This window comes from Cloeon dipterum, chromosome 1 (genome assembly GCF_949628265.1).
Source record: "Cloeon dipterum chromosome 1, ieCloDipt1.1, whole genome shotgun sequence".
NCBI lineage: Eukaryota > Metazoa > Arthropoda > Insecta > Ephemeroptera > Baetidae > Cloeon > Cloeon dipterum.
The window spans coordinates 7408263-7424166 of record NC_088786.1 but is presented as its reverse complement, the minus strand read 5'-3'; the positions used below and the strand labels follow the sequence as shown (position 1 = coordinate 7424166).

Sequence of the window (15904 nt, the reverse complement as noted above, 5' to 3'; positions counted from 1 at the left end):
TGCACCAAATTTTGGAGAGTTGGTTGTTCAACACTAAAAATTAATAATATACCCTAAGGCATGACATGTGTGTCAGAAAAATGCTTGAAATTTCGGAAAAAAAACCCTTGGTGTTTGCAATACTCTGTTTATGTATTTAAAAAATGTTTTTTGTGAACCTTATTTTGATTATGAAGCTAAAAGTTCGACTAAAAATTTTCTGCTTTTGACTTCAAAATGAATATAAATGATCATCACCACCAGAAAATGCCTCTAATGCACTATTTTTTGCCTGTTAATGAATGCCCACGACTCCAGGACAGATTCCGAGTCTCTTCTGGTCCGTTGGGATTATCAATATCACGCTGTGCAGCAGCCAATCTCTTCTTATCTGACGCGTGCCGCCGAAACAAAAAGCACAGGGGCTGCTGCTGCTGTGCTGTGGATCTTTTGAGCTCGGTATCAGGCGATATATGTTTGTCAGGCGGTGCATTATTAAAACGCCGACTATGATGGACGAGCGGAGCCAGGATGGATTCGGTCTGGTCTAACTCTCGCTCCCTTCTGTCTCGTGCTCGCTGGGGAATTGCCCAGTCTGACCGTGCGGCGGCTCGCTGACGCTGCCAGAGTCAGAGAGAGAGAAAGCGAAAGTTACACTTGGCACTTCGTAATTTGGCAGGAAATACGATTTGGGAAGCGGCAATCGCGCTGCTCTATTTTGGGTTTTGGAAATCTTTCTTTACGCGTGACGCAAGCAATCCCGAGAGGAGCAACCCGTGCCTGTTTGATTTGGGTGGGCCTTTCGAAGATTAATTTTGTAATGAGTTTCTATTTTTGCTCTGGACGAGAACGTAATCGGATTTTCAGTCGTCGTCCCCTGTTATAACAGCGTCGGTAAATTTATACGAATGACGCGATCGTTTAAAAAAAGAATAACTCTGGGAAAATTATAGTTGTTATCGTTGCCTTTGAGGATTGGATTAATTGGTAGATCTCTAAATTTGGCACAATAAATAACATTTTGCATTTTAGGCTCTGAATGTGGTCCATTGTGTCAGTTTTTTTAGTAGAATTTGGCAGTTTTTTTCTAACATTTTACTCTGATTTTACTTCAGATTTTTTGCTAGAGTTAATTATAATTGATGTAATTATATCTTAAAAAGTTTTGAATCTCTCTAAAACCTACTCAATGAACGACTATGTTTGTTTAATAAACTGATATTAAGTCGTTTTTGCTCAAAAATATTATTCCACAAACATTTTAAATAATTTTAAACATTTAAATGTGTTCTGAAGGAAGGCTCCTCATGGGAATTAAGAGATTTAGGTGGTTAAAGGCAGCACTCAAAGTGTCTTAAAAGCATGTTATTCGTAGAAATATCCAAAGAATATTGGACGAAGAAAGCAAAACTTTTCCATTTCCATGTTTACTGATATATTTTTTCTGACATGTTTTTGCAAAAAACAACCTTTATTTTATGCTACGCATCTTCCATTACCGCGGAAAATATGGGATTTGAGTTTTCCGCTCGTCAAAGTGATCCATTTTACTCTCTGAACTGCCAAGTTTGGAATGCGATTATTTATTCCAAGTGGTGCGGTGGCTGAATAAACCGGCTGGAATGCAATTTAATGCCGTTCCGTCGGCGCACAAATCAGCAAGAAAAGTTGCCAGATTTAATGAAGACGTCAACTAGGCAGCGGAGGAGGCAACAAAATAAGCACAACTTATTTTTCTCGCCCTCTTTTCGGCGGCGCAAGGGTGCATCGATCTCGAGGCCGCTATTTCCTCGCCTATTTATCAGCAGCACCGAGGGCTCTGATTTCCTCGGGGAGCTTTCGCTTTGTGCTCCAGAGCAGGCTTCGTTTCCTTTCGTTCGCCTGTTCGCCCGCCCGCTGGCTGGCTGGCTGGCTGGCTCGGCCCCATGTAAATAGGCCTCCAGACATAATCCGCGCGCGCAACGAACGCTAAGTGCCTGCCGCGCGATTATTCGCCGCGTCTCGCAGCTTTTTTCGGCGCGAAAGCAACAAGTAAGTCCTGATTTGATTTGATGTGCCGGCTCGATAAAAAGACACATCTGCGCGCACGCGGCGGCGGCGGCACCACTGCCAGCGCCGTTTGTTTATTATTCACGACGCATCCATGCGCCTCTCGTCATTTTCATAAACGCCGATATTGGATTCCGATCTTACATTTTCATCACCGCGCACGAGATGAGAAAACTTCTCGGCGCGGCCGCGATTCGCAATTTGCCCCGATTAGAAAATCGAGCCGACGATTGCGTGCGTCAATTTCGGCGCTAAACTGTTGCGCGTTTCGCTTTTGAAACTTTCATGAGGCGAGAATCGCTGCTTCTGCTGCTGCAAAGCGTTAATGATCAACAAGGGTAATCGCGGTATTTGAAGCGCAGTCTTGTTTCTGCTCGACGAGGTGCGAAAATTAACCGCACAATGGAAAACACCGCATGCATGCAGCGGATCAAAAATAAATCCTTGCTGGTATTACATGTATATGTGAAAAAGATATTTTAATCTCCTCTTCCGCAAAAAAGAGAAAATTTTCATACGTTGAGATTAACAAACGGATACAGCAGGGCAACAGTGAAAATGTTCTGAATTGTGGCTGCAAAAAGCAGTAAGCCCAAATAATTAAAAGTTGCAAAATTAAAAAACACCCTATGTTTTAAACAAGAAATCCGGTATACTGTATTGTAATTCCATACTTTTAAAGCTTTCCGGAAAGAAATAATACCACAATAATACCAAAATTTCCTTAGCAGATATTTCAAAAATTTCAGATAATTTTACACAAAATTTAATCAAGAAGTATAGTTAGGGTATTGTCCGTGAGATTAACTAGAATTATTGCATTCAGTCCGTCAGAAATCACGGGAATGGCCGTCTTCGAAGTCAAAAAATTGAAAAAATGCCACAACCTGGTTACTAAATTATTTATGATTTCTTTTTAAATATCATTATCAGAACAATTCCAAGCAATACTAATTTTCCAAAAAAAATGCCAGGATAATAGTATTTTCTGGCGGTTAAGTTCCATAAACAATAAATTCCATATATGATCGAAAGCTAGTCTGGATATACACTCCCATGCCCCCTGCTAAAGCAAAAATGTATTTTCCTCAATCATTTTCAACGCTAATCATTTTTACGAAATTGTTGGATTCCTCTTGACAAGATTAATTTTAGATTAATTATTTTTACCTATAATTTCCTGAGGTAAGATAACCAGAAGATGGCACCATTATCACGTCAAGTGTTTTTCGAAGAGTACAGGGAAAGCTAGAAATAATATCGGTCGTCTCGGTTGTTTTCTAAGTAATACTGGTTGGTTTGAAGCAGCATCGAGTGGTGGTTTCAATTCGAGTTTCCCCAAAGTGGAGGGGTACCGCATTTAAAACAACGTCTCGATAAATTCAATTATTCCTCGAGTGTCTCTGATTAAAGCGGAGCCGGAGGGGCGGAAATCATCAGCAGCCCTGCGAAACACAAGGCGGTTGATTATTCGATTATCGCGCTAAATTAATTCGCATGTATCGCTTTCCCCTTGCCTCTAACGACACAAAATGCAATAATTTTTGGTTGAGAAAAATTGCCGGGTGGAAAAACTGTGCAATTTGCAGCAATTTTATTTCCAGACATTGGACTCCATCGATGACGAGAGGCAGCAAAGCGTGAAATGCACCGACGTGGCAACAAAAAGAAAAGGCGTTAAAACGAGCGGTGAAAAAGCAGATGATATTTTCTCTGGTGCGAAGTTCTCATCACGCCTAATGGAAACGAAGGTCGGCGCAGTGGCGGCGGCGGCGGCAGCAATTAAATCCGAAATTGCTTCCTGCGAGCAGCCGGAACGCGTCCCTTTAACTCTAGCACACGACACGAGTCGGCCCCATTTTAAATTAAGGCAGCGGCAATTTCGGAAGGCGCTGGTTAACCCTGTGTTATTATTTCGCCTGTTGCCTGTTCTCGCGCGGAGGCCGTAAGTCGCAGTTTACCAATAGCAGCAGTGCCGTGCCGCGAGATAAGCAGCTCGTCTTCCAGCTTCCAGGCAGCAGCACCGCGGTTGCCTAGCGACGGTGATTCAAAAATCCAAAATATGTATGTTTCAGACAAACTGCGAGAGGAAGGAGCAAACACGAATTCTGCACCTCTCCCAAATCAAGTGCAAATATGTATTTTCTCGATTGAAGGCGTGTGTGTATAAAATAGAAATATATTGGAATCGAATTAGACTCAGTTCATTTGGTTTGTGTTGCAGAGCGTTCATGCAAATACAGTGAATTCCCAAAAATGTTGTTTCCTTGTTACATTTTCAGAAGATTTTAAATTCTTCTCATGACGTCAAAGTGCATAAAAAACGGAGTAATAGATACTTCATAAATATTAAGTTTGAAACAAATTAAAGTAAACATAAAAATGTTTCGTTTTTTATCAAGGAATATTGAGGCGCGGAATTTTTCTCAAATATTTGTATTTTTCTCTAAAACTGAAATTTAAACTTTGGAGCTGGAGTAAGACGCTTCAATTAAAAGTGAATTTTGGTGTTTCAGTGAAAATTAAATAAAGGCTGCATTGGCTGTACGTTTATTTATTGGTCTGCCGAGCATTTCAGGTTATTGAATCAATTAAGAATAAAATATAAATTAATCTAATAAAAAGGAATGCGCAGCTAAAAAAATTAGGTAAAAATCGAGAAAATTACGATATGTTTGTAGAAAAGCTGTGTAGAAAATTTATGAATTAATATTTAATTCTATGAAAATTGTGCAAAATCAAGCGATTTTCCAGGCTGCCCTTTAATGTAATGCTTAAAAGATTTTTTTCAATATGCCTTTTTACTTTTAATTGAAATACTATCTAAAAATGAGGAAAATATGCTAACAAATTCAAAGGTTGTCGTTTAAATTTTTGTGAAAATCGACTACAAAATTTGCATTGTCTAGCTGTGAGCAATTACAAATCACCGTTGGATATATCGGACGAGAGTGATCGAAATTAAGCGAAAAAGTCATCAATGGAACGTGTTTATAACATTTCGGGAAATTCGTTGAAACTCTGCCCTAATTTCAAAATCGCACAATGTAGTGATAAATAGTTCATTAATTCCTCAAAAATATTAAAGTTGAATGAATTGTTGGCCATTGTAAGAAGTTGATAAAATTTTTAGTTTTTTACTGTTTGCAGATAAAATGCTTATTTTTGCCAAAATTTAACAAAAAGAAAGATAATATTTCTGGAAATTTGCATCCCACGTTTAACCCCCCATTTTTATAGAAAATATAAATATGTAAATATCCCCTGAATAATAGAATGGATGAACGCTGTGACGATAAATCCTCTTGTTTTATCTTTTTTTGAGGAAGAGTCTTTTGCAAGAACCGCAACAAGGTTTTGCCTATATTCTTCTCAAGCGAAGCTGAGAGAGTATGGTACATAATTTCACTTGTTCAAGAACCACACCGGCGTGCAGCAGGCGTGGGCGTGCTTAGGTAAAATTTAAAATTCCCTTTTCCTCTGCGTCGCGAATTTCCTTTCTCGTTGCGTGGGCGGCGCACGGCAGAGCCACATCAAAGACGCGCACGCCGTGTTCCTGCGCGTCTCCCCTTTTTCTCCAACGGGTTACACCTCGTCAAACAATATTTCAAGCTGGATGCTGCTGCAGCTCAACACGCACATCCACACACACGTACACGCTGCCAGAGCTTGGGTGAAGTCGTAAAGGGCCGCAAAACTTGAGCTGAAAAGGTGCACAGTTGGAAGCCCCTGCGGGCCCGAGGGTGACGCAACCCTCGCAGCGTTGTGTGTGTTGTGTATACGCACCCGGACGCGAACGGAGAGGCTGCAGCGGCAGTGCCAGTGCAGGCAAACGAGAGTCACGACGAGAGCCTTATTCTCTCTCTTTCTCTCTGTGAAGAAGCTGCGCTGCCCCTGTTGCTAGGCAACCCGTCTTTTCTCTCTCTCGGCTGTCAGGCCTACCAGCGCGCTCATTATACTCGAACACGGCCGCTAGTGTGTGCATTTAATTGAAAAAGTCCTCCGTTTTCTCTGTTTCTACACTTTTTATCGGCTGCTCACCAGGATGCCTGTCAAAGGGAACGCTCTTGAGTGAGAGGAGCTGTGCCAGTGCCGACTAATGAGACAGCAGAGAAAACTCATAAATTGCGGTAGGTTAAATAAAACAGATTATAAGACGTGAGAAAATAAATATCACAGCTCTCATTCATTTTCCACAAAGCATTGCAGGAATAAATTCAAATTTTTAAGCATTTAAATAAAGATTTATGCTTTAAATCTTGATATTAATACTCATCTTGCTCATAAAAGGTTGAATTTTTCAAAGCTGGAAAAAATAGTTAAAATTAAAAAGAAAAATATGATTTATCTCATAAGGATTAAATCAAGCTTTACTCTGTTTGCATCATCATTTAAAATTAAAAAAAAGATAATGAATAAGTTTGAGCTGAAAAATACTCCACTTAAAATTTTATGTTACGATGATTATGTAAGCCAAAAATTCGCACTGTTTGACGAATTTTTATTAATCAAAATTCAATTTGCACTGTTTTAAAACAGTTTTGCAAAAATGGAACAGTTAGCAGTTGTAAAAATCTAGCAAGATTTAGCAAGTGGAAGAGAAACGTATTTCAATAGCTGACACCCGCAGATGGAAAGTCGACTGTGCCGGCGTCGGAAACAAACAGCGGGAGTGAAAATGAAATTTCGTGGCTCTCTGCCGGGCGGAAATATATATTTTAATAAGTAGGGGCAAGCGGCGGCAGTCGAAATTAACAAAAGAATGAGAGAGAAAAGCGGGGATATGAAATGTAAATCCACCGGGCAAAGAAATCCAATTAAAAGAACCGGCGGCGAGCCCGAATATAAAGGCAGAGAGCGAGTACAAGCAGTGCGGCTGCATATAATTTTTATTCCATATCGAAAGTGCGCTTGGCGAGAGAGAAAGAAACCGCCCTTTTCGCGTTTAATTTGCAGAGTACGAGCTTGCAGAGATTTGCATAACAAAGCTCAAGACGGAGATAAAGTGAACGAAGAGCCGTCGGCTGAAAATAACAATAAACTCGTCGTGCAGAATTCTCCATCGAGATGCTGGATAAAAGAATGCATTGTTGCCTGGGCGATAATGAGCTTTCGATTGCTTAATTCACGGACGAGCAGCTGCTCTTTCTTTCTTTCTTCGGGGGAAAAATTAGGAAGGAAAACCACATGCGCACCGCTTTTAAGAAAAGCCGAGCCGAGAATAATGAATGAAGCCGGCCGGGTTTCATGGCCCTGCACTCGAGCAGAGGATGAGAAGAACGAGCCCGAGAATAAAAGCCCTCTTGTACACCGCAGCAGGCGGGTTAATAGCAACTTTAATAATTAATACAAACTCTTAAATAATCCAGCTCATCTCAGGTGTGCGCACAATAGGAAAAAGGCCAAAACACGCACACTCTAAATTATACGCACAGCAAAACAAGCCAGCGAGTAGATTTATTATTAAAAAAATTACTTTTATTCCGGTAGCTATAAACGCTGCTTGTCGTGTTTAACTTACAAAAGAGACGGAATAAATTTTTTTAACGAAAACTGCAGAAAAAAGTTATGTTCAATTTCTTGTTTCGGAATAAATATTAAATTAACTTTAGCTTGATTGAATACTTTTTCAAGACCTGTGTACGTGTGATTAAAGTTGATTTTTTATTTTTCAATCGTCAAGGGACCATCAAAAGAGCACAAATCAGGTAATTTTAAACCAGTTGATCCTTACCAAGAATAAAACCATCTAAAATTGTTAAGAAAATCTAAATCCGTCTAAATGTGCCAAGTATCCAAGCAATATCGTGCTCATTTTCGGCTCAGGTGAGCATAATTTTAGTGAATGTTTGAACGGATTTTCAAAATGGCAAAAATATGAAGATAGTCTGAATAAAAGTGCTGTTTTAACAAAAATTTACCAAAAAACCGCCTGAAATTCACAGCTCTTTCAACAACTGGCAACATTCCTTCATAAATTCTGATTTAGAACACTTAGAATCGGATTCAGTTACAAATAAATTAGATTTGCTTAAATAAAAATTACAAGATGAGCTGGAATATTTTCAAAGATCTGTCAAACATAATCTCTTTACACAAAAATCAACCATGAAATAAAAAAAAATAGTTCTTTTCTGGATTAAAATTATAATTAAAAAACACTAATAATTGGTCTGTAGTTGAATTGATCTTTAATTGAAATTGCTTTTATGCAGAAATCAATCAGCTTGGGCTGAAAGGGTCTAAACAAACACACATTCCTTCAAATTAAGTTCTTATATAGTTAACAAAAATGCATGCATAATAAATGGTGACACTCATAACATTTGAGAAAGACTGTGTTGCAATAAATAATAAAACATCTCAGTCTGTGTTTGATACAAAATTTTATTTAAAACATGATAGTCATAATTTGGAATATAAACCTTGTCCTTCGATCTAATTATAAATTCAGCAATACTGGCTTTGGTCGTAAATATTAATATAGCACACACGATATATCTTAGTAAAAAAAACAAAGGGAAATAAAAGTTTTATTTTTGGCGCAAGATGCGGCGAGCTGGAATCGACGCTAGGGGAGTGTTTGTTCTCACGCGCGCAGGTTGGCCATTTCTGCAGGATAACACATATATAAACTCTGCGTCTTCTATATAATATATGTACGTTTGTATGTATGGAAACAGCACGTTGCGATAAAACAAGCGAATTTACATGAGAAAATGACGCCCGAAATTGCTCAAAAAATATATGATGAGGAGGAAGAAAGGGTGCGGCAGTAAATTTCATCCCCCTTTTCGTCGGACGAAATGGTTCACGCGCGGCGAACACACAGCGTCTACTCCTTGTAGCCGGTAAGCTCGTCTCTCTCTCGGTTGATCGCCTTCACCAGGATGATGGTCATCACGAAATTTACTGCCTGAAACAAGACAAGTGAAATTGAATTATATACTCGCGGCTCAATTTAATTGCCTGTTTCGATCGGCTCTAATGGAAAAGGGAAAGTCGAATTGAAAGATTGGATATTGCGTCTAAAAAGGGGTGGGAAATTTATTTACTTAGAAAATCCAATTTTGCTTAAATCTCATTTGCCTGAGGTATGGTGGGTTTTTTGACACCAGGTAATTTTTTTAGTAGACCGACAGAGTAAAAATGTTGCGTGATAATAAAGTTTTTCAGGATAAATTTCCTCATTACGCCATAATACCGGAAAAACGAAGCAAAAAAATCTGACTTTAAAGAAGATTATGGATGTAAAATGTGATAGAGCAATTTTTAACCAAAAATGCTGCTGGCATCACTTCCTCTACTGGCTTCAATGCTCTTTAAAGAGCTAAAACGTATCCCAAATATGTCCAGGAAAGAATAATATGGTATGTACAGACAATTTTTTTTGTCAAGCTGGGTCGGTCGATATCAGTAATGTTTAATATTGGATTTTAAACTGTCGATAAAATCTAGAACTTTATTTTTATTTATGAAAACTCCTGTATGGCGAGCTATAACTAAGCAAAATTCACACCATGTTGTCCAGTTTTTAAAAATTACCTACGATCCCTATCCCACTTCTTTTAAATGTTAAGGCTGTTAAAGGCTAAGATAATGTCCAGCATACATTTTAGAAAAAACGCTTAATACTTGAGAAATCTGGGTAAAAGTAGCTAAGGGCATTATTTAGGAATGAGCATGAAAGTATGTTTGTACAGAGTTCAATTTAGCCATGTCACTGAAAGATAGATCCAAAACTTTGAAGCTATAAACATGTGGCACCACTACCTGATACGTCTGCACCTTTTTGTTTAATGTTTCATAATATGCTCCCAAGCCCAAAATAGGGCTAAATACGAGTGTTCTTTAATTCGTTTTAACAGGAAAAGAGACATAATATCATGGGTTGGTGGTGGTTTAAATTGTTTTCAAAAAAACCTATGATCCGAAACTAAAAAAAATCATTTTTGTAAATAAATATTTTCAGCACCAAATCTTTTTGGTACTGACTATTAGACTCGTTTTGACCTCCCCTGACCGACTAAAGGTTTTACGAGGGTGCTCACGTGTCTTTTAATTTTTTTAACAGCTACGTTCTGAATAGATTTTAGCTCTCAGCATGTAACAATGATAATCATTACTCGTCTAGAATGCAGAGATTGATTTAAAATAAATATAGTGGATCCATGACTTGTGCCAAACCATCATTTGATTTCTCTTTTAAACCGATGAGACAAAAAATATTTAAATCGGGGAATCCACTTACTCAGTCAGTAGAGGTTGCAACATTTTTTCTGTCGTTCGAGTTAACAAAAGATACATATAAGATACGTTCGTTTTCTTTCCATAACCTAGATTCCTTTCCCTCTATTCATGTATTGGTTGTTATGCATTTGAAAAATTAAATATGCAAGGTTGTTTTCCGCGGGCGTGTTTGCTCGGCGTCAAAAAGGCCGCATTCGCAGCCGGTGGCAGCGCGCAGCAGCCTTTCTGAATATTTAATGCGTTCATTTCCATCCGCGTGATTATTCTTCATGAGTGTTTTCCAGGCTAGCTGAGCGTCGAGCTGAGAGCTGCTGCTTTCCTTTCTTTTCCACTTTTTTATCCAGCGGCAAGTTTCCTTTCTCTCTTTCTTTTTCTTCGTCAGCCCTTCACTCACGCGGCGGTGGCAGCGGCACGCGTGAGTTCCCTTGCCTCCTCGCGCGCGCGGCCTGTTTACGCTAGATTCTTCCTTCTGCCCGCCGTGTATGTATATTGTTTGCTCGCTTGCTCGGCACTCATCTCGCGGCGCTCTTTTTTATATATATGAAAAATAACACAAACGAAAATTGAGCCCAAAAGGCGCTTAAATCCTTTTCACTCTCTTTCTCTCGTATTTTCGCGCACGACAAATGAAATTTCGCCAGCCAGCCAGCAGCCTCGCGGCGCGTACTCTTTTACTTTCTCATTCAATAGCGTGAACTTTTATTCTCTCTTCCCTCTCTCAATCGCTTTTATGAAATAAAGGCTTGCCTTGCGTGTCCCCCAACTCGCCCTCGCAGCTCAAACTTTTCAAACTCCAACTTTAGGCGCATGCGAATTAATTCACCATTCTTTGCACGATATTCCGGACTCTGTATTGACAGAAAAAACACAAACGCTCTGCTTCATTTCGTTTTGTTTGGAGTTGGAAGTCCAATCATTTTTTGAGCGGCTTCAAGTTTGAAAGTCAGAAATTAAATTAAAAAAATATTTAGTTTGTAGGATGAATTTTGAAGCATCAGAAGTGTTTGCCACACACATACTTCAATAAAAGTTTAGTTCTTAAATTTGAATAAATATACTATAAATTTTAATTATATTAAGGTCTTTATTTTTTTTTACTATTTACAGGTTTCACAATAAGCAATAAAAACTGTTAAAAAATAGAAACAATAGTTTACTTATATTTAAATATTCGTCATTGGTTATAGTAATATGCGGGTTAAAATTAATAATTGGTGTTTTTTTGCGTTTGCATGGATTCTCTCTTTTAAATCCATGAGATGATCTCTTGTACCTTGTCTTGCACAGATGCAAATAATGAATATACTTGGGCAATAATTGGTACTATTGATGTAAACTTAACACTATTATTTTGTAAAAAAAACCATAGCTTTTGCAATACTCTCAACGTTGAAATTTTAGGATTCCTGTTTGTGTTGACGTTTTACTGACGAAAAATAAAACAGAAAAATGGACCATGACTAAAAAATTGACAGTTGTAAAATAAACTATATAAGCATGGATATTTATTAAATAATACTGAATATAACCAGATACTTTTTTATGTACAATAATTTGTGTTTTAGGCAATTGAAATTAGGGTTAACCCCACTATTCTGCAATATCGGAAACTCATATGTCCCACAAATATTTGTGCATTTTAATTAAAATGTCTTTCTTCCTATGAAAATTCATACATTTTCGAGATGCCCCCTTTTTACTTTTTAACGATACCTAGACTGTTTTGATGTTCAATGGGTTGCATAATTTAAATAAATATTTAAATTACTATTTTTGCAATTCTAGTTTACGAAATGTTTCTTTTAGTTTTTCATGAATATTTTTTGTTCTTTATCCCTGTCCCAGGACCGGGAAGGACTCGCAAATATTCGGTCAAAGAAAGGGAAAATAAAAACAAATTCACACTCCACTTAAAAAATAATCATTTTGAGTTGAAATTTTGTACATAAAACTAGTAACATCATGAAAAAACAGGCATTTCTTTGGAGAGTCGTTCGTGCCAACCCTTTTTCAAAGCCCTATCAAAAGTTGTTGCGTAAATGAGCGGAGTTTCTTAAAATTATCGGAGAAAATCTAATCCCACTAAAGCGCTTTCAAGAAACTTACGATCTGAAATTCCACTTGCAGCAAATGGGCAAAAAATCTTTCATCGACAGATTCTTCCCTCGAGCAAACAAACGTGGAAGGCGGATAAAGCCAAGGGAAAGTTTGCAGCAGGTGAAAAGCGCGCGCCAAGTCGGGCTTTAGAGTCGAATGTAAAATCGCATTAATTCAAGCCCAACTTACTTACTTTGCAGTCGGCTGGGAGCCAATAAATTCTTCGATCAGCGCTGGGGAAATAATCGCTTTTTGTTTTTACCCTCCCGCAATAAATTATGGCACTTTGAAATTTAAATCTCCCCTGTGAGCGAAGGCTGACGCTCTTTATTCTGCCGTTTCCGCGAATCAAAGTAAGAAGATTTGCATTCGGAGAGCATAAATTTTAATGAGCCCCTCCCACGCAAATAACACCTCTGTGCACGTTTATTCACATAAAAGATGCGAATCGAAGCGCGCACGTGAATTCGCATCTTGATAATAAAGGCGGCAGCAGCAGCGGCGTTACCGCGAGACAAGCAAAGTGTAATCAAAGCAACGAGCTCTCTCTCTCTCTCTCGCTTTATAGAACGAACGAGTATCTTCACGGCCAAATTAATGAATTTGCACGAGCGCAGAGAGAATTCCTCCTTAATAAAAACATCAACTCGAGAGATAACAAAAGCTGTTTGCATTTTAATTGAGCAAACAGCCGGCGGAGCTCTATTATTTATTCGCCGAGCAATAATCCGCCGAGCGAGCGAGCACACGCACGCCCCCAAACACACAACACACACATATATTCAGACGCAAACCAGGCCCCCGCTATCTCTTGTGTATGTATGGAAAAGCAATAATAATTCGCCAGCCGCCGCACCGCCGTTTTAATTTGGACGCGAAGAAATTCCTCGCCGCCTGTTTTGTGCTGACGCCTTTTGTCTGCCACCGTCTTTTGCTCTTTTTGTGCGTGCCGAGCCGTGTGCGGCGCCCATTTCAATATTTCAGCGCGTCCTCGGCTTGATTTCGCAGCCCAGCACCCAAATGTTGACTTGAATACCAAACCTCGAAAGACGCACAAGCAACGGCAAGAAATTGCCGGCGCGTATCTTGCCTTCACGAGGAGAACTCTTTTCCTTTGACTGCGGTGCAAATGTGTTCGGATGGTATTATTTGCAAAGCTTCATGGTGACTTTCCCCATTTTTATCTCTCAATTCAAAGGTTCTTCGTAAAGTTGGTTAAATTGGACAGTATATGTTCTTCAAAACCCAGCCGCTTACCTATCTCTATCTACCAATGTGTAAAAATCACTAAAAATGCGAATTTCGGCGCCAAATCAGGCCAGTCGACGATTTTTGGTGCCAAATAAAGCGTTATGAAGTCAAAATCGCCCTCCGGCCCATAGATGAATTAAAAAAAAAATCAGAAGAAAAAGGGGCTTTTCACGTTGAGGGGCGCTGCCGGATCTATTCGACGCAGAATTGTACCAAAAGTACAACTAACATTGAATTTTGGCTGTACGAACCCATAGGAACCGAGTTATTAATTTTCAAAGGCCGAAAATAGTGTTGTGTGACATAGCAAAATTGTGGTTTTCAGGGCTCAGTGCGGGCTCTATGGGCCCGAGGGCGAAGATTTTGGCACTAGTTAATGCCCCTTGGTAGGGCACGTCCCCCAAATTACTACGACTTTTCAAAAGTCCGATTTTTTACAAACTAAAAAACCATTTTCCCAGATATGATGCCTATCCACCATGGCTAGGTATTGATTTGAAGAACGTTTTGTGGGATTTAAAAAAATATTATGACTTTTTTTAAAATGTGAAATTATGCGTTTTTTTCGACACATTTTGACTTCCACGAGCAATATCTCCGGTCCAGCACAAAAATTAAAAAGTCAACAACACTGGCCATCTGAAACATTTCACTACGCGTTTTTTGACAACAAATTCGTCCATTTATCTCGAAAATTCAAGAGTAGATTAAATAATAGCAGTTAAATTCAGATTTTGTCAAATATCTCGAAAATAAAAAATTATAAACGAATTGAGAACGATTTTTACGCTTGAATTCGCTGCTAGATTAGCATGAAACCTTTGAGCCGATTTACTTTCAATTTCAAACCGGCAACCTGGGAAAATTTGAGCTCGTTCCCAATTTTCACAGCAAATTTATTAAAAAAATCATTAATTTAGAGTAGTCAGTAATGAAACCCACTTCAACTTTTACCAGGAAAACTTCTAGCAGCGGCTAACATAATATAGTTGCTGTGCCCATTAGAAAAAGGACGACTTTTCTGGATGGAAAAGTCGTCGTGTCATCCCGGCGAAGGGTGAAAGCGACTTTCGCTGTTCAATCGCGCGACCGACCGCGGGTCTGGCTCAATCGCCGCTTGTTGGTTGGCTTTTGCGTCAGTCAGCGTATGTCCTTCTAATTCAGCTCGAGTCTCCATCAATCTTGATATCAAAAGCTGGAATTCCAGCAGCGCGCACTTCCAATACACCCGCTGGCAGCTTTTATTGAGCGGCCCATATATTTTCATAATCTCTGCCGTGGCTGGCTTTCTGAAATTTAATATGTTATATCCACTGGTCCCACTGCGCGTTCTCTCTCTCTCGCTCGCTCGCTCGCTCGCTCGCTGCCGGGATTAAAAAGCAAAAAAGCCCAGATGATTGGCGAAAAGGGGAAATGTCTGCGGACGACCGGCAAAAAAACGGACACGCTGCGAAACGGAGGTTACTTTGGCATCCAACGACGATCACGATCGGTGCGTTTAACTCAGACAGCCCGGATGGTTTCGCCTTGCCCTCCAATATCTCCTCTGCACTTTTTTACGAGCCTTCTTTTTTACTTTTTCATCGGCCTCTCTTGTTCGGAGCCAGAGGGTGAGCCCAGCTTTTGCCAACATGATATAAAAACAAGCAATAATAAATAGGAGGAAAAAATAAGAAGCTCTTTCTAAATGGTTGGGCTACTTTAAAGATGAGAAACCTATTTTTTTGCAAATATGTTAATAATTTAACGATCAAGACCTTCAATCAAGTCTGTAAGACTTTCAATTTAATGTCCAAAAGAGCTTAACCCGAAATTGCTGATCGGCTTGGGGGCACGAATGGGCTGCCAATGCACAGGGCGCACCGGGCGTGGGCAAAATGCTGTTTCAGAGGTTTTAAAAAATAAAAAAGTTCATGATTTGTGTTTTTAATGATGAAAAAGCTGGTAGGGGAAACGGAAATACAATGCTTATCCTTAAAACAGGATTCTTGATTGGATGAATTTATTACTTAAATCTCATTATGTGAAAATTCTTGAAGAAAAGTATCAATGGCAAGTCATATTTTCTTTAGCAAAATAGTATTAAAAAATTTCTTCAGAAAAAAGATTCATCCTATTTTCAAATGAGGTCGAGGCAGTGAGGGTATTGCAACGATGCGGCTGTTTTTTTCCTGTTAGTTGGCTCGACGCGGCCGCCGCCCCGTTGACTCCGTCTCTCGAGCTCGATTTTTTTCCAATAAGAAAGGATTCAATTACGCAGGCAGGGCCGAGAGCATGG

At 39.2% G+C, this 15904-nt stretch overlaps 1 protein-coding gene across 1 annotated transcript in view; it reads right to left on the bottom strand.

Annotated features, from left to right (window-relative positions):
* Positions 1 to 8395: 8395 nt before the first annotated feature.
* Tsp2A (tetraspanin 2A) overlaps positions 8396 to 15904 on the bottom strand; it is a 65147-nt gene continuing 57638 nt past the window's right edge. The window contains exon 5 of the mRNA XM_065497478.1: positions 8396 to 8944. Within this exon, the coding sequence (XP_065353550.1) occupies positions 8864 to 8944 (81 nt within the window). The 3' untranslated portion in view covers positions 8396 to 8863. The remainder of the gene's footprint in view (positions 8945 to 15904) is intronic.